This window comes from Mustela erminea, chromosome 14 (assembly GCF_009829155.1).
Source record: "Mustela erminea isolate mMusErm1 chromosome 14, mMusErm1.Pri, whole genome shotgun sequence".
Classification (NCBI taxonomy): Eukaryota; Metazoa; Chordata; class Mammalia; order Carnivora; family Mustelidae; genus Mustela; species Mustela erminea.
The window spans coordinates 63,439,811-63,462,789 of record NC_045627.1 but is presented as its reverse complement, the minus strand read 5'-3'; the positions used below and the strand labels follow the sequence as shown (position 1 = coordinate 63,462,789).

Genomic DNA, 22,979 nt, shown 5'->3' with positions numbered 1-22,979 from the left:
CTCCTCCCTCCCTTTAGATGAGCGAGTGGGCAATCTGACCGTGGTTGCAAAAGATCCTGATAGCATCCTGCGGGTCCTTTCCCAGATGGAGAAGATTGTGCGAATTACTTGGTCCAACCCCCCTGCTCAGGGCGCACGGATTGTGGCCTGTACCCTCTCTAATCCTGAGCTCTTTAAGGAATGGTAAGGGGCGCAGAGCCTGATGGGTGAGGTTTGGGAATGGAGAACAGAACATTTAACTCTCCCTTTGATTTTGGCAGAGGCAGGACAATTATTGAGTTTTAGGTACTTCTGTAAAATGAAGCTGGCACCTACTCCCACAGCTGAGCCCCAGAGGAGGAAGCATTGAGGAATGGGGCGTTTCCCCCGCCCTCCCAGTACTATGCTTCCTCCCCTGACTGTTGGGAAACAAACGAAGGAATTCCTGATAGAACAGGTGACCTAGCTGCAAATCAGTGGGACAGTCTGGGGACTCTTCATCCTTATTTGATTTGCATATATTTTGCCTCATTTTGAAACAGTAACTTTTATATAGTAACTAAATCTACAGTCTGCTTCATTATCCCCGTCTGGGTCAGTGCTTAGGTGAATTCTGGGTTAAAACATGAGTGGTATTGCCAGTAGACCCAAGACGAGCACTAAATTCCATCAGAAGCTCACTTCTTCCTTCTGCCTGGTAAGTGTCTCTCTGGCCTGCTTGTCCACCCATCCGGGCACCTACATACTACCATGGGCAGGTTGTGATCTCATTTTCAGTGTATAGATTACATTACATTTCTTAAATCTATATGCTTCCGTGAGCCATCTGTCTGCCCTATCTGGATTGATACTTATATTGCTGTCCCCTCAGGACAGGTAATGTGAAGACAATGGCTGACCGGATTCTGACCATGAGATCTGAACTCAGGGCACGCTTAGAAGCCCTCAAGACGCCTGGAACCTGGAACCACATCACTGAACAAATTGGAATGTTCAGCTTCACTGGCTTGAACCGTAAGTGTCCCCCAACCACCTCAAATGCTCGCTCTTGGACACAGCCCTTCTCTCTGTGCTCTTGGGTTTGACTCCTTTAGCTGTCACCTCTTTGGTCGGCCATAAACTTGGGCCAGAACAAGTTTGGTTTTCTTTTTTTTTACTTTCTTTCCTTTTTTTTTTTTTTTTTCAAGTTCAGTTTTGTTTGTTTGTTTGTTTGTTAGTTAGTTTGTTTTTTATTTTTTAGGCAGAGTGAGCACAGGCAGGCAGAGTGGCAGGCAGAGGCAGAGGCAGAGGCAGAAGCAGGCTTTCCGCTGAGCAAGGAGCCCGATGTGGGACTCGATTCCAGGACGCTGGGATCATGACCTGAGCTGAAGGCAGCCGCTCAACCAACTGAGCCACCCAGGCGTCCCTCAAGTTCAGTTTTCTTAGTGAAAACCTGCTGACCCATAATGAGGATATTTTCGTTTTTGTGGGCTGGGAAGTAACAGGATTTGTAGCCAGGAGCCTTGCTTCATGAAAGGTCTCTCATAAATAAATGCTCGGGTGCCTTTTGGCTTTTCCTTAATCCTAAGTATAATTATTATAGCTGCTTATTCAGGGACCTAATTTCTTAACAGGTCTTTCCTAGTCTCTAAGCATTGCCATGAAAGAAGAGGTTACAGAGTATCTATTTCATAAATAAGAACTTAGATTGGTAGTTGGAATTGAGAACCCTTTGAAAGTCTATGTGTGATCTTGGTCAGCCATCAGTGGGGCATATTAGCAATCAGATGTCCTTCTGATGACAGGATTCATTCACTTAATAAGTAATTCCTGAGCACCTACTGGCCAAGCCACAGGTCACCTGGTGCTGATGTGGCCATTCTCCTGGGTGTGGAGCTTGTGTCCATGTGGTTCTAGGGACAGTTTGTGCCTGGCATGGGTAAGTCAGTGGAACATGAGAGGTGCTGGGTAGCACAGGCAACCCTGGTTTACTGGAAGGAAGGAAATACAAGAAAGGTGGCGGCAACTGCGTATAACTAGACCCCTAGGAAGACTTTGGGGTAAAATGAGGCTTCCCGAAAAGTAAAGGGATGGCTCAGTTAGCCATAGGTGTACTTGGGATTCTGGAATAGGGCATTAGTTCACTTAAGTAAAATCATCCTTTATCATTTTTAAGACTATTAAGTATAATGGAAATGGTATTTAGGAGTAATACTCTCAAAGCTCACAAGGTGGGGATGTCTCCCTATAAAATACCCATATTATCCACTCTCAGAGTAGGAAGTTAGTTTTATTATGAATTAAAAAATGGTGAGAACAGACCTGTGCCTATAACACATAAGTGACATTTTTAGCACCTGGCGCTATTTATCCTTTTTAAAAACGTGTGTTTTGTTTTGTTTGGTTTTTCCCTCCCAACATTTTATGAGGAAGAATTTTAAAATAGAACAGTTGCAGGGATTGTACCTACCATCTTGGTTGTACCGTGCTCCTACTGTGGTGCTCCCTGATGGCACTCTGTCCTTCAGAACGGGTTGGCAGCATGTCGTCTGTGTTCTGCTCTGGCAGATCTGTGAAGCCCCTAAAATGATATTTGAAAAATTACGTATGTGTGTATTGGCCTTTTTCTAGGGAGAGAGTCTATAAATTTAGCTTCTGAACTGTGATGCTCCGTCCCCTGATCAAAGGAGAGAAGTTTCATTTTCATTAAAAAAAAAGACAGGGCTGGGAATCCTGGCTGGCTCAGTGGTGGAGCATGTAACTCTGGGTCTCGAGGTTGTGAGTTTGAACCCTACACTGGGTGTAGAGATTACTTAACAATAAAAAAAAATTTTTTTTAAAGATTTTATTTATTTACTTGACAGACACCGCCAGAGCGGGAACACAAGCAGGTGGAAGGGGAGAAGGAGAAGCAGGCTTCCTGCCGAGCAGGAGCCGGATGTGATAAGGGGCTCGATCCCAGGACCCTGGGATCATGACCTGAGCCGAAGGCAGATGCCTAAGGACTGAGCCATCCAGTGCCCCTTAGCAATAAAATCTTAAAAACAAAGACACAAAAAACAAGGTTGGAGCTCTGGATCCACTTCTGCCAGTGGGCGTCCGGCTTTACAAATAGTGGTGGCTCTGATGGTGTGTGAGGTTGGGCCTTGTGTCCTTGCCTGACTGTAGTTCACACACCTCCGTGCTGTCCAGGGTGACTTCTGAAGATGACCTTGCTTTGGTAGCACTGGGTACAGGGTCCAGATTTTACGTTTTCCATACAAAGGCAGCTTAGCCTCATGGCTAAGAGCTCAGACTTAGGAGTTAACACTGCCTGCCTTGAAAGCCGAGACTTGCTGACTAGCTGTCTGACATTGAGAAGCTCTTCTAACTTCCCTCTGCATAACTGAATTAATATGAAGTGTAGAATACTGCCTGGCACATAGTGTTTACTTCTGATTATTTTTTTTATTAAATTATTTAAAAATAAATTAGTTGCCCAACATACAATACACCATTAGTTTCATATTTGGTGTTCAGTAGTTCATCAGTTGCGTATAACCCAGTGCTTATCACATCATGTGCCCTCCTTAGTGCCCATCACCCAGTTACCCTGTTCTCCTCAACCTCCCCTCCAGCAACCCTCAGTTTGTTTCCCATAGTTAAGAGACTCTTCATGGTTTGTCTCCCTCTGATGACTTCCCATTCAGTTTTCCCTTCCTTCCCCTATGATTCTCTGTACTGTTCCTTACATTCCACAAAGGAATGAAACGATACAATTGTCTTTCTCTGATTGACTTATTCACTCAACATACCCTCCATTTCCATCCATGTCAAGGTAAATGGTAAGTATTCATCCCTTCTGATGGCTGATTAGTACTCCATTGTATCTATAAACCAAATCTTCTTTAGCTATTCGTCTGTCCATGGACATCTTGGCTCTTTTTGTAGTTTGGCTATTGTGGACATTGCTGCCATCAACATTGGGGTGTGGGTGCCCCTTCAGATCACTACATTTGTATTTTGGGTTAAATACCTAGTAGTGCAATTGCTGGGTGGGTAGCTCTGTTTTTAACTTCTTGGCAAGCCTCTGTCTGTTTTCCAGAAGGACTGTACCAGCATTCCCACTAACCGTGTAGAAGGTTCCTTTCTTGTTTCCTGTCTTGTTAATTTTAGCCATTCCAACTGGTCTGGGGTGGTATCTCACTGTGGTTTTGATGTGTAATTCCCTGATGCTGAGTGATGTTGATCATTTTTTCATGTGTTTGTTGGCCATTTGAATGTTTTCTTTGGAGAAATGTATGTTCCTGTCTTCTGCCCATTTCTTGATTGGATTATTTGTTCTTTGGGTGTTGAGTTTGATAAGTTCTTTGTAGATTTTGGATACTAGCTCTTTATCTGATATGTCATTTGCAAATAGCTTCCCCCATTCTTTGGGTTATCTTTTGGTTGTTTCCTTTGTTGTGCAAAAGCTTTTTACCTTGATGAAGTCCCAGTAGTACATTTTTGCTTTGTTTCCCTTGCTTTTGGAGACCTGACTAGCAAGAAGTTGCTGTGGCCGAGGTTGAAGAGATTGCTGCCTGTGTTTTCCCCTAGGATTTTGATGGATTCCTTTCTCACATACAGGTCTTTCATCCATTTTGATTCTATTTTTGTGTGTGGTATAAGGAAATGGCTCCATTTTATTCTTCTGCATGGGGCTGTCCAATTTTCCCAACACCATTTGTTGAAGAGGCTGTATTTTCCACAGGACAGTCTTTCCTGCTTTGTTGAAAATTAGTTGACCATAGAGTTGGGGGTCCATTTCTGGGCTCTTTGTTCTGTTCCATTGATCTATGTGTCTGTTTTGTGCCAGTACCATACTGTCTTGATGATGACAGCTTTGTAATAGAGCTTGAAGTCTGGCATTTTGATGCCACTAGCTTTGGGTTTTTTTTTTTTTTTCCCAACATTCCTTTGGCTATTTGGGGTCTTTTCTGGTTTCATACAAATTTTAGGATTATTTGTTCCAGCTCTGTGAAGAATGTCGATGGTATTTGGTAGGGATTGCACTGAACATGCAGATTGGGTAGCATAGACATTTTAACAATATTTATTCTTCTAATCTGTGATCATGGAATATTTTTCCATTTCTTTGTGTCTTCCTTGGTTTCTTTCATAAGTGTTCTGCAGTTTTTAGAATACAGATCTTTTACCTCTTTGGTTAGGTTTATTCCGAGGTCTCTGATGGTTTTTGGTGCAGTTGTTAATGGGATCGATTCCTTAATTTCTCTTTTTTCTGTCTCACTGGTAGTGTATAGCAATGCAACTGACTTTTGTACATTGATTTTATATCCTGCCACTTCACCGAACGCCTGTATGAGTTCTAGCAATTTTGGGGTGGAGTCTTTTGGGTTTTCCACATAAAGTATGTCATCTGCAAAGAGTGAGAGTTTGATTTATTCTTTGCCATTTTGAATGCCTTTTATTTCTTTTTGTTGTCTGATTGCTGAGGCTAGGACTTCTAGTACTATGTTGAAAAACAGTGGTAAGAGTGGGCATCCCTGTAGTGTTCCTGACTTCAGGGGAAAAGCTATCAGTTTTTCCCCCTTGAGAATGATACTCACCCTGGGCTTTTGGTCTATCACTTTTATGATACTGAGGTATGTTCCCTCTATACCTACACTGTGGAGAGTTTTAATCAAGAAAGGATACTGTATTTTGTCAAAGGCATTTTCTCCATCAATTGAGAGAGTCTCATGGTTCTTGTCCTTTCTTTCATTAATATGATACACCATATTGATTGATTTGCAAATGTTGAACCATCCTTGCAGCCCAGGAATAAATGTTACTTGCTTGTGGTGAGTAATCCTTTTAATGTACAGTTGGAGCCTACTGGCAAGTATCTTGGTGAGAGTTTTGGCATCCATATTCATCAGGGATATTGGTCTGTAATTCTCCTTTTTGTTGGGCATCTTTGTTTGGTTTCAAGGTAATGCTGGGCTCAGAGAATGATTTGGAAGTTTGCCTTCCCTTTCCATTTTCTGAAACAGCTCCAGAAGAATAGGTATTAGTTCTTTAAATGTTTGGAAGGGAGGGGTGCCTGGGTGGCTCAATTGTTAAGCATGTGCTTTTGGCTCAGGTCATGGTCCCAGGGTCCTGGGATCAAGCCCCACATTGGGCTCCCTGCTCTTTTTTTTTTTTTTTTTTTTTTTAAGACAGAGAGCGCGAGTGAGCACAGGCAGACAGAGCGGCAGGCAGAGGCAGAGGGAGAAGCAGTCTCCTGCCAAGCTAGGAGCCCAATGTGGGACTTGATCCCAGGACACTGGGATCATGACCTGAGCCGAAGGCAGCTGCTTAACCAACTGAGCCACCCAGGCGTCCCTGGGCTCCCTGCTCTCCCTCCCCCACTCCTCCTACTTGTGCTCTCTCTCTCTTGCTGTGTCTCTCTGTTAAATAAATAAATAAAATCTTGAATGAATGAATGAATGAATGTTTGATAGAATTACCTGGGGAAGCTGTGTGAACCTGGACTCATTTGTTGGGAGATTTTTGATTACTGCTTCAACTGCCTTGCTGGTTATGGGTCTGTTCAGGTTTTCTGTTTTTTCAGTTTTGGTAGTTTATATGTTTCCAGGAAAGCATCTATTTCTTCCATATTGCCTAATTTGTTGGCAGACAGTTGCTCCTAATATGTTGTTAACATTGTTGGTATTTCCTTCATGTTGGTCGTGATCTCTCCTCTTTCAGTCATGATTTTATTAGTTTGGGTTCTCTCTCTCTCTCTCCTTTTTTGATACTCTGGATAGGGGTTTATTAGTCTTACTAATTCTTTCAGAGAACCAACTCCTAGATTTATTGATCTGTTCTGCTCTTCTTTTGGTTTCTGTTTCATTGATTTCTGCTGTAATCTGTATTATTTAAGCTTTATTTGCTGTCCTTTCTCCAGCTCCTTTAGGTGTATGGTTAGCTTGTGTATTTGAGATTTTTTTTTTTTGGAGAAAGGCTTATATGGCTATATACTCCTTCTTAGAACCGCCTTTGCTATATCTCAAAGGTTTTGAAAGGTTGTGTTTCATTTTCATTTGTTTCCATAAGTTTTTAAAATTCCAATTTCCTAGTTAACCCCTTCATTCTTTAGTCAGATACTCTTCAATCCCAAATGTTTGAATTCCTTCCAATTTGCCTCTTGTGACGGATTTCAAGTTTTAAAGCACTGTGGTCTGAAAATATGCAGGGAACAATCCCAGTTTGTAAGTACTGGTTGAGACCTGATTTGTGACCCAGTATGTGAACTATCCTGGAGAATGTTCCATATGTACTCAGGAAGAATATGTATTCTTTTGCTTTAAGATGGAATGCTCTTATGTGTGAAGTCCATCTGGTCCAGTGGGTCACTCAAAGCCATTGTTTCCTTAATGATCTGTTCAGATGAACTGTCCATTGCTGTGAGTGAAGTGTAGAAGTCCCCTACTGTTACTGTATTATTAGCAGTGTGTTTCTTTAATTTAGTTATTAATTGGTTTATATAATTGGCTGTTCCCAAGTTAGGATCATAAATATTTATGATTGTTAGATCTTCTTGTTGGATAGACTTTTTAAGTGATATAATGTCCCTCTTTATCCCTTACTACAGTCTTGGGTTTAAAACCTAATTTAGGTCCAGTATGAAAATTGCTACCAGCTTTCTTTTGCTGTCCATTGGCATAATAAATGGTTCTCCGCCCCCTCACTTTCAATCTGGTTTCCCAAGCACTGGAATGGCTCAGGCACCCCTTCTTTCTTTGACCCCCAGGGATCCTGAGACTACACTGTCTCACCTAGGATTCTGCCCCTCTTGGTTACCTGAGCATCTTTCAGGCAGGGATGTCTCTCACTGGAGCAGATTTCTAAAAGTTCTGATTTTGGGCTCTGGGGCTCTATCACTCCCAGTAGCTGGCTTTTGGAGGCTCCCTCCCTTGCTGTTTATCTTCCCATAAATGCCTTCTGATTGACTTTACACCTCCCACCTTTGCAAAAAGTGGTCACCTTTCTATTTGTAGAATTCCAGCAATTCTCTTCTTACATCTCAGGTTGAATTCATAGGTGTTCAGAATGATCTAGCTAAATTCAAGGGACCAGATGAAACAAGGACTGGTACTCTTTGACCATCTTGCTTCTCTCTGCTCCTCTGATTACTAGGATTTTATTACCATATGAGTTTGGGCAGCTGTAACAAAATACTATGGGCTGGGTGGCTTCAACAACAGACATTTCTTTCTCTTTTTTTTTTTTTTAATTTAAATTTTTTAAAGATACTATCTATTTATTTGACACAGAGAGAGAGATCACAAGTAGGCAGTGAGGCATGCAGAGGGGGAGAAGGAAGCAGGCCCTCTGCTGAGCAGAGAGCTCGATGCACGGCTTGATCCCAGGACCCTGGGATCATGACCTGAGCCAAAGGCAGAGGCTTAACCCACTGAGCCACCCAGGTGCCCCAACAACAGGCCTTTCTTTCTCAGGGTTCTAGAGGCCGGGCAGTCTGAGATGGGAGTCCGGCATGGTCAGTTCTGGTGGGGGCTCTCTTCTGGTTTCCAGCTGGCTGCCTTCTTGCTGTGTCCTCCCATGCTGGGGGTAAGGGAAAGGGAGAGAGAGCACATGCACAACACACACCAGCTCTCTAGTCTCTTATGAGGGCCCTCCTGCCAACACAGGGACTCTCCTCTCCAGGCATCACCTGGATCTCATTACCTGCCAGAGGCCCCAGCTCCTGATGGCATCGCATTAGAGGTCAGGGTTTCAATCCAGAGTTTTGAAGGGACACAAACCTCCAGTCCATGACAGTGGCCCATTCCTTCAAATCAGTGGTGCTAATTGTGTTAATTATTTAGGCAAAAATCAGATAAAATTTGTCTCACAGCTTTGCAGTAAAACAAAAATCTCTAGAGATTGTGGCATAAGAGAAGAATAGGCAGCCCCTTCCTGTTTCCTGCATGAGCATTTCTGCAGACACGTGGGATAGCTCTTCTGTGTGTGAGTGAGGGACCTGAGAAGTGTCAGGTCACAGGGGCCTTGGCAGTGTCTCAGCCTGCAGGTTCATGGCACCTAGCGCTTACCCATTACCTCTAGCGTGGGGCCTTAGACAATGTACTGTGACACGCAGACGTCGAAGAGAGTTTGCTGCTCTGTTTTGGGGAAGAAGCAAGCCTCCTTCCTTCCAGGGATTAAGGAAGAACTGAAGGAAGCCCTTCAAACCAGTTTTTCGTATCAGTGGAATGTTCTTAAGTCTGAGGGTTGTTTCAGAAGATGTCTCGGTGAAGGTAACATGCAACCTTCCATTGGGAGGTAGTCCCAGATTAAAGTTTCCCATCAGGAGGAGCCATATTAAACTTTCTGGGGATTAGAAGTATGAATCAATTGAGCATGCTTCCCTATGTTTTGGGGTTGGATAAAAATAGTTCCTTTTGGGGCACCTGGGTGGCTCAGTGGGTTAAAGCCTCTGCCTTTGGCTCAGGTCATGATCTCAGGGTCCTGGGATCGAGGCCTGCATTGGGCTCTCTGCTCAGTGCGGAGCCTGCTCTCTATGCCTGCCTCTGTGCCTACTTGTGATCTCTCTCTCTGTCAAATAAATAAATAAAATCCTTTTTTTTTTTTTTTTAAATTCCTTTTATTTTGCTTCTTTGTGTTGGGGGAAAGGAGGAAAAAGGCGAATGTCACGGAATCTCCGAACCTCTATTGCTGAGAGGATGCCTCCTACTCTAAATCATATTTCTTTTGGTTTTCAACAGCCAAGCAGGTTGAATATCTGGTCAACGAAAAGCACATCTACCTGCTGCCAAGTGGTCGGATCAACATGTGTGGCTTAACCACGAAAAATCTAGATTATGTGGCTACCTCCATCCATGAAGCGGTCACCAAAATCCACTGAAGAAGCAGCACCCGAACCAGCACCACCAAAGCGGCCCTCTGTCCCGTGTGTTCCCTGCCTGCGCCAGCCTCGCTCTGTGTGTTGTGGATAAGAGACTCTGGAGGACTGGAACCGGCTCTGGTGAGGTGGCCTCTGGTTAAGGCGGCCCCGCACAGGGCAACATCCCTTGTCAAGGAATGGGGGCCTGGGATCAGAGCCTCTTGGGAGGCCAGAGTAAATCAGGTTTTTATTTAAGAAGAATAAAAAGGTACTTTGATCATGAGAGGTAGTTATCTTGTTCCCTCACTAGAAGCCAGAATGTTACCTCTGTCGCTCCTGTGCTTCTGTGTATTGCTTGACTCTGCACAAAATCCTGCCCCAAAGATCAAGTTGTCTGAAGAGCCAACTGTGATTGTGAGTGTTGGCTGTGTCATTAAAACTTGTCATCTCCACCCAGAGTGTCTGTCTCCTGCTCTTCCTCTGTGGCTGTGTTGTCCTTAGCCTTAAGCTTTAGCTCTCTGGGGCGAGCAAGGTAAGAGGTAGCTTTACATCTCTCTATCTCTCACAGACACACACACACACACACACACTGAAACAGAAGTTTTACACAACAGTATTTACCCTAGCTGTGAGCAGTGTGTCCTGATAGTTTCTGTCCTATTGGGTTCTGTTTCACTGAAGAAATGAAAGTTGAATTGAGACCCATGGAATTGATTTTGTGATCCACTCATGGGTTGCAAGCCATAGTCTAAAGAGAATGCTCTAGAGGAGTTTGCTAGTTGCTTAAGAAAAAACTAGGAGGGGACAGTACCTTCAAAGGGGCAAAAGAAGTCTGAGACTGTAAAGCGGGTGTAGCCCTCCCCAGCGCAGACCTACCCCACAAAGTCTTGGTTCTTAGTATTTCATTTCTCTTGTTAGGGAGAATTTAATTTTTTCTCTTGGAGGAAGACTTCGATGAAAAAAAAAAATGGTTAAAAGCACTTCTTTAAACCAAAATGTCCCTACCAAAGTGCTAAAATACTTAAAAAAAAAAGCCCCAATCAAGGGTAATTGGGTCCTCCTTCTATCCAGACACATAGGCTGGTGTTCCCCCTTAGTGTTCTAGTCCCCTCCGTGCTCACGTGAAAAAAGCGTTTTGCGTTGGGTTTGCAGAGAGCTGGGCTTCGGGAGTTGTCCGGATTTCTTCACCACGGTCGGTGTTCAGGGGGCCTCATACAGGTGCGCACCGCGCACTCCGGGAGGCAAGACTGTTCCTTCCGTGATTCGTCTCCTCAGATGGAGGGGTGCTCCCGCCACCAGACTCTGCTACTTGCCGTGTAACCTTAATCACTTAGAGCCTGTTTCACTTAATCACTCAGAGCCTGTTTCAGAATCTAAACTTTGCAGGGTGGTTTTGAGACAGAAACAAGCAAATGTGTACCTAGCACAGTACTCAGGCACAGAAAGCCCTCACCAAAACAACTGCTGCTGGGTAGCAAACTCAGGAGGCTCCTGGGAGGAATCAGTAGTTGTCCATAGGCCACCCATTGACCTTGATCTTGGTAGGGGTTTGAGAAACCCCTGATAGGTATCAAATTCCAGCCTGCCTTCCACAAAGATACTACTAGATGCCCAAACACACCTCACCTGCCTAGTTCTCGCCTCCCGCTGGTATTGGTTGGCTTAACATTGACCCATATGCCTGACCCACTCCCTGTGACTTTTCCAGCCTTTGGCTGGAAATTAAAGGAGTTGTGGAACTTTGGTTCCTCTCCAGTGGGTCTGGGGAAGCGAGGCAGTGTGCCCAGCACGTTGCTTTAGGGGCTGGCCCCCGAGACCTTGAACTTGGAAGGTGCCCAGTCCAGTTCCTTTCCCATCACGTGGATTCAACAAATGCCAGCCCTTCTCGTTACTTTTTGTCCTCATTCACACTCTGGCTGCTCATTTGAGTTTTTCTTTTTAGTGCTGGCATTTGCTGCAGTAAAACGTTACCCATCTGGGGCCCAGAGTAGAATGCAAGGACTTTCCTGTAACTTGAACCGCAGCTTCACACCTGTCCTTGAGAACCGCACCTCCTCAGCAGGTGGGCCTCAGCTGAGATGATATCCCTGTGCTCCACTGGACCTTCATCAAATGTGAAACCACATCAGAACTGAGCTCTTCCAAGGGCGAGAAAAACATTCCAGGAAAAGCATTTTCATTTTATTTAAAAATTATTTACAATTTATTAAGCCTTCATAAATGCTTTATTTTAAAATCCTCTTTTTTTTTTTTAAACTTTTTTTTAACCTGAAGAAAATCTTGGGGAATGGAGCAGGGAATGGGGGGGAGGAGTGGTGACAGGCTCCTTTGGGAATTTGCAAAGGATGGATGTAATGCAGCAGCAGTGGCCTGAGCCCCGTGGCCTGAGGGGTCATGAAGATTAGCCAGGCAGGCCCTGTCCGGCCAGTGGCCAGCCGGGCCAGAAGACTGCATGATGACAGTTCTTGTTGGAAACTCACTGTTGGCCAGTTTGGGTCTCAGGTGCCCAGCATGGAGGGGCTGACGCTTGGCCTATTCCTATTAGGTAGGAGCAGGTGTTGGGGATGGGTGGCAGCTATGGGGTTCTCTAGGGGTCATGCACTGCTGAGCCTCAGGGAGAGTCGGGCACGGGGGGGAGAAGTCAATCATCCATTGCAGGAAAGGGCATCTCCAGCTGGAAAGTCCTTCCACGTGCTGTGGCCCTCCCATCTGCAGCACCTGCTCTGGTTGGTGGGGAAGAGGGGACAAAATTACATGGGGGCATGGTGACGGTACCCTGGGGTGTGCCAAGGCTTTCCAAAGACCTTCACTTCTTGGCAGGTGCTAACTTTCCCCATTGGTTCGATAAACACTGGAGAAGACGGCTTGTCTCTCAAAGTCTGTCTCGGACTAGCCCCTATTCACTTCACTCTGCATTGCAGAAACTTTGGCCTGAAAGTTTCACTAGTTAAAAGAGTGGTTTTTAACCCTTTGTGGGTCTCAGACCTTTGAGAATCTCCTGACAGCTTTAGCCCTCTGGACAAAACAGGTAAGAACACATAACACTAAACTCTGACAGTTAAATTAGGGGTTTCACAGACCCTCTGAAGTCCAATAATGGACCCACCTGGGGTGACCCCCAAATTAAGAACCCCTGAGTTAAAGGTGCCTTTGGGTTAGCATTTTCTTTTGAGATGCAAATAACCCAGAGGAATTATCAGTCTCCCCCCCCCACCCTTGTGATTACTGATTGAATGGGTATGGGGGTGTGACATTAAAGGTTTTGGGGGAAGGCAAGGTAAGCCTGGGAAAGATTTGAGAATGGTTTGGAGATTGAGCAGGCAGAATGGGATCACTGGATCCCTGATAGAGGGAACTCAAGAGATGGGAGACAGGTGTCCCAAAGACAACCTTCACTTACTCCCACATAACTCCTGAAGGTTTGTCGGGGGTGTGGTTAGTGAGCTGAATTTTAGTATTGAAGTAGGTATGGCGTCATTCTGCCATCTGGTGGTCATACTTGGAATTGCATCTGCTCTGACATCCGGGTGAAAAAGATCTACTAAGTTCTTAGAATAAAGTACCCTTAGCTGACCTGCTGGGGTGGAGGAGTAAGGGGTGGGGTGGAGTGGAGGGAGCGGATGAAACAGAAGAGCAATTCTCCAGTGTTCCCATGCAATGCACACTGAAGTCCCATGAGAGTTTGCATCCTTCTTGGCTGACCTGGGCACTCTTTGGTTTGTCATGGCTAAACTTGCTTCAACAGCTTAGAATTTTTCTACGTAAGTTTCTGTTTGTTTGTTTGCTTTGATTTCAACTTAAAACCTGAAGTTCCATCTCTGGCTCCCAGTCCGGTCTCTGTTCTCTGCTCCTCCTCTTCCAGAGCAGATTTATGACTGGATGGAGAACTGCTAATTGGGAGCCAAAAAGATAACGTCCCTGGGAAAAAACAGTGACTTGAGGTTCCATCTCGCGGTCTTTCCATTCCAGCCGAGACACACTTCCCTGGCTGCTAGAACCCTTATCTAACAGGAAACTGGTCACCGACAGTTTTCTGTTCTGTACCATCCCATGCCAACATAGCTGGGTCCCACTGCATTAAAGTCCTGGAGGAAATCTCGGGGCATCTCCTGCACTGACTTTCACACCTGCTTCTCCACTGTCTCCGTGCCCGTCCACCGGTGGCACCTTCTGAGCTGAGCGAAGCATGAAATATGGCATCAGGGGATCCCAAAGAACAAAAAAGGAGTCAGGGGTCCCAGAGTGGAATTGTCAGCTTGGGGTCATTTCTCCTCCAGTCCCGGAAAAGACCATTTCTAGTATGTTCCACCGGAGGCCATCTCCATCCGTCATGGCCACAGCAAGGTTTTGAGTCAAAGTGGAGGCAACAAGGGGGAATCTGCCAAGCTGACAGCGAGGGGTGAGGAGGTGGTAAGGAAAGCTGAATGCTCTGTCACCTGTGGGAGGCCTCGGGAGACGCAGAAGATGGGAGGGTGGGTTCTCCCTCAATGCTGAATCTCACATTCCCAGCAAACACTCGGCACCGTCATGTGATCAGAGGCATTAAATTGGAGTTCTCCTCAGAGGCTCGCTCTCCATCGGGTGACCTCTTTCGTTTTCGACCACCTGGAAAACAATTTGCAAGGGTCACCTTCTGGCCGGGAAGAGGCAGAAATGCAGACAAAGCCCTTGACAGTTTGGCAGGAAGTAATCTGCATGGAATCCCGGTGCAGGTATCAGCATAGGTACATCTGGAAGAATTAAGGCAACACTTTTCTCCCTAGATAACACCTCCAAAAAGCCAGGCTAGTATCAGTGGAATGGAGATTCTCCCCCAGAGGTTTGAGTGAAGCCCATGTAATGCCTCAGGATCATCTCTCCATCCCCTGAAGGCCCTGGCCCAACTCACAGTCAGACACCTGAGAGAGGATTGGTCTTCCAGCCTGTGATGTTCCAGGAGCCAGGGTTTTAGTGGGTGTAGCTGGGAGCCATGCCCATGCATCTACATTCTGTAGCTTGGAAACAACCCTCCTGCAATGGGGCAGGTGGGATGATCCCATAATTGTCCTCAGGATGGAGGAGAAGTCCGTTGCCAGCTCTGTTGTTTTTAGGAAGGAGTATTTTTTACCTTGTTCTATCTGCTATCGACTTCCTTCCATGAGGGATATTGCTTTCCTTGCTACTAAGCCTCCTGGACACAAATTCTTTCTTTAAAGGATCAGACAGTACATCTTAGACGTTCTGCAGGCCACCTAGCCCCTGCTGCAACCGCTCAATGCCGCCATTATGACCATAGATAACAAATGGGTCTAGCATCCAATAAGTCTTGATTTATAGGACTCTCTGATTCACAGGCAGGAGAGGGAGGTCAGGATTTGGCCATGACCATGGCTTGCAGACCCCAGTCCTAGATGACCACCAGCTAAATGGGACACATCCCCAAACTCTCAAGGGCACAGTACTGGTCCAAGCCCAGTTATGGATTTTCATGGGTGTACTCATTAGGTTCTTGCAAGGAGTCAACGGTTCCTCCTCCAGGAGTGATGTCCTAACATGCTTTTTCTAGTGACCAGGTGGTGGGAGTCCTTCATCCGGACAAAGAGCTACTCACTCAAGGTTCTCAGCAGCTTCTTGCCCACGGTTTCCTCATAGTCACTACTGCAGGGGCTTGTCTCTGTGTCCAGGTTGATATTACAGCATTCACTGTCTGAAGCTGAGAGAAAGGAGAGAAGAAAGAACTCAGGTCTTGCCAACACCCAGGGAGCTAGGAAGGGTGACTCTGGCTAATGCTTCTTAGCAGGTAGCAGTTCAAAACCAGAGGCAAGGCCGTGGTGGCCGTGACAGGGAGGGATGCCCAGGGAGCCGTGGGCTTTTGTCAGCCAGCAAGGGGTACTTTAGGGCCACAAAAGGAACAAAGATTTCAGGAGTGAGAATCCAACTCCTGAAGGAGTTGGGGAGAGGGGAGACAAGGACAAGATGTTCTCTGTTCAGTATCTTTGCCAGACCCAAAGCATATTTGAGGACTCTGGAGGTGGGGTATCACCTTCTAATACTTGCTCACACCCGGGAGATCATGGGACTCAATAATAATTAAGCACATATCTCTAACACCTCCCACCGAACCCAGTGGGGGTTCAGGGGCACAGAATCTCAAAGCTAGGAAGAGGCCCAGGCCCTTAATGCCCATGAGGTAAGGACCTGACCTGGGAGGCAGAGTGGGGTGGTGGACACTTCTGGGGGTGCTTGCTTCAGTGCAGTGTTATAGACCAGACAAGTCCCTTCTCTGGGCCTCAGGGTCCTCACACGAGGTCCCTGTATCACACAAGGCGATGGACTAGACAAACGCCAAAGACTATCTTCTCCATTCTTTTGTCTTTGGTATAATTTCTTGCTACATGCTTTAGCCACTAAATTCAGTGTGCAAGGGAGAAAAAGAACATCCGTTCTGTATTCAGGTCTTGGAATGGTGACTCTGTATGTCCCAGATACTCTGAATTAGCCACAAGTTCAAATAGATTGGCTTACTGACCACAAAAATGGAGAGCACTTGTTGGATCACTGCCCTGGACTTGAGGGATCTCAGACTATGGACTGGAGCAGGTCTAGGAGGCCAGGTGGGGTAACTGCTGCCCTGCGGGGACGGGTTGGGGGGAGCACAGGCAGGCTGCAGGCTTGGAGAAGTAGATCTCGGCAAGGCAGGTACAAGAGGATCTCAGGACTGGTGGGTCGCTGGGAGCTCGGAGCAACACCACCGCCAAGATGGAAGTGTTCAAAGACTCAGAGGGAGGGGATAGGATCTCAGCGCTCAGGACAAGTCCTACAGATCACCTCCGGCCCAAAGCAAGGGAAGAGCCCTGTCAGTAGGAGGAACAGCTGACTTCAGTCTCCTCATGTGTAAGGCAGGTCTAATGAGAACTTCCTACTATGCCCAGAGCCTGGTACCAAGCACTGTGAGATGCCCTCTGTATTTGCTATCTCATTTATGCCCAAAGCTGCTTGATGATCTGGCCACCGTGATTTATATCTCTTAACATAAGGAAGAAACTTACCTATTAAGATCAGATCTTCCTGGGAGAATGGAGGGAGGGGCCTGAGCAGGGGCTGGAGCTCGGGGCGTGTGTGTGTGTGTGTGTGTGTGTGTGTGTGTGTGTGTTTCCCTTCCCCTGCTCCCTGTGAGAGGAGGTGGGTAATATCACATGGGGGCTGGTGTCCCTCGCCCGGCTCTCCCCGGGGCCATCCCAGAACCCGACAGTGAGGACCCTGATTTCCCTCCCTGACCTGCTGTCGTAGGAATGGCTGCAGAAGACAGTGAGAGCTGCTGTGTGCTCTGCTCCTCGAGGTCTGTCATTTCCTCCTGGGTGAAGGCCATCTCCTCCATCCTCAGATACACAACCTCGCCGGGGCTTCTCAGCACATCTGAGCGGCTGCCTGGGGAGGACAGCAAGTGTGTGACCAGTCTGCTTCGGAGAAGATCCGAGACTCCAGCTGGCCTCGGATGGCAGCTCTGGGCAGGGGTGAGGGAGGAAGGGGGGTGCTGCGCTCAGCCCGGGCCAGCCCACCCACCCGACTTACACGGTAGGCTGTTCCTGTTGCTCAGGAGGGTGATGGCAGGGTCATCCTTGGGGGTCTGGGGCGTACCCCGGGTCGTAGGGGCTTTGGTGGAGTCTCCGTCAGTGAAGGCCTCCATGTCAGGGGACTGGGGTGAGCTGTCCATGTGGCAGGCAGTGAGTGCATTCTGGTACTGCTGCCGTGTGATCTGGAGGAAAGAAGCAGAGTGGGAGGAAGCTCAAAAGGACGGGGCAGAGTCCTCTCTGGATGCGGTCAGCTTCTCCCAGCTCGGAAGCAGCTCTGCTAGGGTGCGTTGGAACCCCTGGCCTCTGTGGTCTAGTATCCATGAACTGGGTCCTTTCTCAAGCCATACCAGCCTAGAAGTTGAGGGACAATGTGTCCCCGCTCTCTTTTTTATTGGCTCTGGGCTCCTCAGTGCACCTGGAAGAACTAAACCTTCTTCTCCTGAGACTCGGGAGAGGATGGAGGGTACCCTCAATTAGCAGGGGAGCTACCCACAGACAAGTTTTAAATGCATACAATTGCCAAGGGCCCCCATCCTGAGGATCAGTTGGGGACTATGGGAAGGACATTCTGTCGCTCTGGGTCCTCCCGTCAGGAAGCTGGAGGCTGAGGCCCCAGAGCACACGGGCATTTCTGATTTGGACTTGGGCCACGGCCGGATGTGGGCTCCTGCTCCTGTGTGGGAAAAGTGCACAGCAGAGGTCTCTCAGTTGCCTCCTCAGATCACAGGAATCTTACTCGTGATGTTCCTGATGTATCGAGCCTCACCTACAAGCAGAAGCATCTAGACAGTCAGGCTTAGCCAGAGCAGAAGGGAGCTTCCAGAACTCCAGGCAGGAAAAGTATGGATCAAATGTCTTTTCTGGAATACGGAAAGGTTTATCGGTCATTCCTGTTCTCTGGGTGTATGTCTGCCTGATATCCTGGTTTCTGGTTAAAAAAAGGGGGGGGGCGCTGCTTTCTGCACCACCCAATATGGAAACGTGATGCCATTATTCAGTGAAAGGTCCCGGGTGAAAAGTGAAAATGGCCCATAGCGGTACATCCTTCCCATGTACCACAGCCCCTTCAGTGTTTTCCTTCTGTCTTCACTGCATTTAGCTAGACAACTGGCAAAACTACAAACTGTTCATAGTCCTCCTCTTTCCTTTAGGGGGCAGGATTGGGATTACATGTGGGAACAGGAAGGGTGTGGAGAGGGAATGGTTAAGATTTCCACTTGGAACAGAGGTCGCTAGAAGCTGGCAAGAGCTCTTCCGACATCGGCCCCTCGCCAACTGCTTACTCCTCAGCACCTGCTCCCAGGTCCCCCTTTCCCCACTAGCTGGAATGCGCCCCGTGTCTGGCCACCCTGGGGCCTGTGGGTGATGGTCAAACCCAAGGCCAAGAGTCAAGCCTAGACCGCTCTGTCCTCACTCGCTCTGGGTTGACTCTTCCTCACCTGGGGCTCATCTCACTTCTGCCTTCCTCCTTTCTTTGCTGCACGGGCGGGTGCTCTGATCATTTTTATTGAATAGGTGAGTTAATTTGTCCTGCTTTATTATCCTCTGATGTTCTTCCTACACTTTCTAGATCCTATGGTCTTCCAGTTCCTCCGGGATGTTTTAAAATTTAGTGCCCATCCCGAATGTTTGACAACCATCTTCACCGAAATACCTCCACGACCGTTTAGGCAATGAGCCTTTCCTCTTCATAAAGAGAAATGTTCTATTTTCCCTCAAGTTGGGAACGCACTACTCTGTTGGACATTATCCATCTTTTCTTCTCTAACAGACTTCGGGATATCTTGCATGCAGATCAAGCAAATTCCAAGAACAACTAATCGAACTGCAAAACACCTATTAAGAATGTGTGTCTTTCTGCGATTCTTATGGGACACACACATGCAGAGATCCTAAGCTTCTAGCCACACTATTGTCCATTTAGAGGGGACAGAGTTCTCTTGATGGTTTAAAACCATGACTCTCAAACTTCAGCATCAAGATCACCTGGAGGGCTTGTTAAGGCAAGATTGCTAGGCCCCACTGCCCACGTTTCTAATGCACTTGGTCTGGGGCGGTGCCCAGGGTGGGCACTTCGAACAAGTTCCCAGGTGATGCTGACGCGGCTGCTTTAGAGACCACACTCTGAGAACCAATGACTTAAGACCTGGTTAAAATCAGACACAGTCCTTCTCAGGTTTTTGCTTTTCTCCCTTTAAAGGAGTCAAACGGATAAAGTGGCAAAGCGTTAACGGGCACTGATATTTTTCAGGTCAAAAGGATATGTTCTGTGTATTAAGGCATGTAACAACTGGGGTCTCCATTTAGCATCTAAAGTCTTCAGTAGATTCAATGGGATTGCCGACTTTTGCAGGCCCCTCTGTTAGGAAGTGAGAAGAGAAGTCAGGCTCTGAAATTTCCCCAGGAGATGTCCACTCTGAGCCTACCCTCAGTCTTAAACCTTATCTTGAGTCAATCACATAGACCATCAGGCATGTGTTAGAGATTTCACCACCAACGGCCTGTCATGCAGCCCATGCTGATGGTTCAGAGACTTGCAATGCTGCAGAGAAAGGATCAAAGTGACATGCTAATTATTCATGCCTCCTGGGACAGTGCTTCTCAACCTTGGCAGCACATTAGAACCACTTGGGAAGCTTTAAAATATCCTGAAACTCTGGCAACACCCTTAAGCAATTATATCCAAATCTCTGAGAGTGGGACGCAGACATCAGGATCACTTCAAGCTCCCCAGGTGATCCCAGTGCACACCATGGGTGAGAATCACAGCTCTGGACTCTTGGAAATGCCCCCTGTAATCAATTATTATCTTGGCTCCCCTTGATAATTGCCTTCACTGATGTTCAACTTTCCTACTGGACCCCCAGCTTGCACAGAGGCCTGAAATAAGAAACCTCCATATGAAGAACAGAAACTCTGGCAAAACTACAGATGAAGCCAATATGTATTACTTTCTGATGCCTTCCATAGTTCTATAGAAATCTGTCGGATAAGCCCTTCAAGAAATTACTGCCAGGAAAAAGCTCCTTTCTATTAAAAAAAAACAAAACACAAAACAACCCTCCTTTCTATAGATAAATGATGTACTTCCTTACATCACACGAGAATCCAAATATTCCACTAGGTTTGCCCTCTTTGCTTTTATGACGAGGAAGCTCACAGATAAACTTATTATTTACTGAGAGTAACAAATTCACACCTGCTAGCTTTTTCATCAAATTGCTTTGCAATTTTTTCTCATTTTCTTATTTAAAGCATCACTAGGTTAATTTTGGGGGGGGAAATCATATACATTGCTGGAAGTTCTATAAATATCCTACAGAATAGGACTGATACTAGGTGTTCAGATGTTGGTGGAAACCCTAGCGCTATGTTACCCATAAGAGCTTACTTTTGCAGGGAGAGGTCGGGATATGAGGACGGAACCTTCCATCCATAGAGTGTATTATGGCCTACAGAGCACTGGGATTTGTGTTATCTCCTTTGCTGTCATAGTGTGTGAGAGCGCTTGTGATCCTCAGTGTACAGATCAGAAAATGAGGTCCCGAAATGTCAAGGGATTGTCTAAAGTTGGACAGTTAGCAAACTTTCAGAATCCCAGCCAGTGCACTGTCTCCTAGGCTGTGCACTGTGCTGGTCACTCTTTGGAGCCAGGGAGATGGAAGGGGAAGTGAGACGGGGGAATTCCAGAGGGGGAAACCCCGGAATCTCATAATGGTACCCCTGCAACCTAGATACCGGGATTTAAAGGACTTTGTTCTTGCTCCCCAGGGACAACCATCTCAGCCTGGGCTCTGGTCACTGTGTGGCTGTCCCTGGCTGCACGAGGCTTCTTTCACAGTCCTTTCGGGCAGGTGTTCCAGTAACTGCTTTGGAGGCTTGGGGTCTACAGGCATCTGACGACTGAAAGGAAGATGGGTTGCCATCAAACCCAATTCTCTAACGTGCCCAGAGCCTTCCCCTAGGTGAAACTTTCTTTGGGATCTTGTAGCTTCTCCTGGCTTAAAGGACAGAACATTTTCCTAAATGAACCCTGCTAAGCTCAACAAAAGACTTGATGTTACTCTTTTTGGGTCAACAGTTCGTTTAGATTTGTCTTCTAGTTTCGTCCCAGGTTCGCCACTTTCAAGCTGGGCAACCTTGGCCAAATCATTAACCTCTCTGAGCCCAGAACAGAGGCCCAGAGATTATGAGATAACATCAGTGAACCTGTCATCCAGCTGTTAGAAATGACTGTTTTCAACACATCCACATACATCTCTCACAGGTTAACTTTATCATGGGCATACACCTCAAAGAAAGGGGTCAAACCTACCCTCTCATTATGTCTAAATGGTGGACAGCACATCATGAAGTAGGTGGGGGCCAGGGCCATGATCCCTCTGCCCCTGGAGAAGGAGTGAGTGGAGGGGCTGCCAAAGCAGGACAAGGTCTTAGGAAAGTAAATCCTTAACTAAGAAAATAAAGCAAAAGACGAAGTAGAGGAAGGAAGGAGATTCCAAGTGGGAACAATGAAAAGAGGAAGATAGAGAGAGGACGTATAGTGAGTGAGGAAAGACAGGAGGGAGGGAAAAGAAGGGGGTGTGCTCTGGTTTGACTGAGATGGATTTGGGGGTTCAGGGCTCCGATCAGCTGCTGCATTTGCTGTGGTCCCCAAGCCAGAAGCCTCTTGGGAGTGTTGCAAAGTGCTGTATTTTGTTTATTTTTGGAAAGGTTCTGTCCAGGCTGCATGTGCAGTGAGCCATACCCTTCTCTCTTGTTCTTTAGGAAAAGGGAATGTCATCCTCCGGTCAGCTGGAATCGAGGATCCAGGAACTCTAACCCTCTTTAAGCATTGTTCTGGAGTAAGACAAGGAGCTGGGCATAAAGTATTGTTTCTGCATCCCTTTCTTACAAGGTACTGAGTTCCCTGACATGGAGGTATTCACAAAGACATTAGATAACCACTAGTTGATGGTGTTAGGGGAAGATTCAGACGACCCCAGCTAGGACCCAATATCAGTGGGCAGAAGCATGGCTCTGGGGGTGAGGGTGGGGGTGGGCGGTTGCCCAGTTCAGGGGCAGGGGCAGAGATTGGGAGAGGACCCACACTGTCGGTGGATGGTTGTGTTAAAGGAAAGGCACCATACCATGGGTTACCTTCTCTCTCTGTCTCACAACTGTGTTTTCACAATGCTTCCTCTTTTTAAACTAAAAAAAAAAAAAAAAAGGTCATAAACTACTGCCCTGTCAACATGTCACCTTCAAAGAAATTGTTGACAAGGCACCACTCTAGAAAATGCGTTCAGGAAACAATCTCTCCGCAGCTGCATTTTTAGATTCAAGCGTTCTCCCGCCCAACCCCTTCAGTTCTTCTTCTTCTTCTTCTTTTTTAAAGTTTTAATTTTGCTTCAAGCATGACTTTTTGTCACTTTGGTTCTCCTGTTCAAACGTCTGAGAATGTCTTCCTCTCTGGCACGGTACTATCCAACAGAAATAGAATGGAGTCATACGGGTAGTTGACAATTTTCTTGTAGTCACATTAAAAGTAATAAAAACTAATAGGTGAAATTAATGTTAATAATGTTGCATTTAACCCAACATATTAAAAAAATTCACTTCAACATGGAATCAGCATAAAATTA

General features: G+C 46.5%; 2 protein-coding genes across 4 annotated transcripts in view; one reads left to right on the top strand and one right to left on the bottom strand.

Annotated features, from left to right (window-relative positions):
• GOT1 (glutamic-oxaloacetic transaminase 1) overlaps positions 1-10,260 on the top strand; it is a 30,335-nt gene extending 20,075 nt beyond the window's left edge. Inside the window, exons 7-9 of the mRNA XM_032312969.1 lie at positions 18-183; positions 851-993; positions 9,684-10,260. Coding sequence (XP_032168860.1) covers positions 18-183; positions 851-993; positions 9,684-9,823 — 449 coding nt within the window. The 3' untranslated portion in view covers positions 9,824-10,260. The remainder of the gene's footprint in view (positions 1-17; positions 184-850; positions 994-9,683) is intronic.
• Positions 10,261-12,018: 1,758 nt separating this feature from the next.
• Positions 12,019-22,979, bottom strand: part of CNNM1 (cyclin and CBS domain divalent metal cation transport mediator 1) — a 59,253-nt gene continuing 48,292 nt past the window's right edge. For all 3 annotated transcript variants that reach the window (XM_032313274.1, XM_032313275.1, XM_032313276.1), the window contains 4 exons: positions 17,354-17,537; positions 17,060-17,209; positions 15,393-15,494; positions 12,019-14,407 (listed from right to left, as the gene is read on the bottom strand). In XM_032313274.1, the coding sequence (XP_032169165.1) occupies positions 14,328-14,407; positions 15,393-15,494; positions 17,060-17,209; positions 17,354-17,537 (516 nt within the window). In that variant the 3' untranslated portion in view covers positions 12,019-14,327. The remainder of the gene's footprint in view (positions 14,408-15,392; positions 15,495-17,059; positions 17,210-17,353; positions 17,538-22,979) is intronic.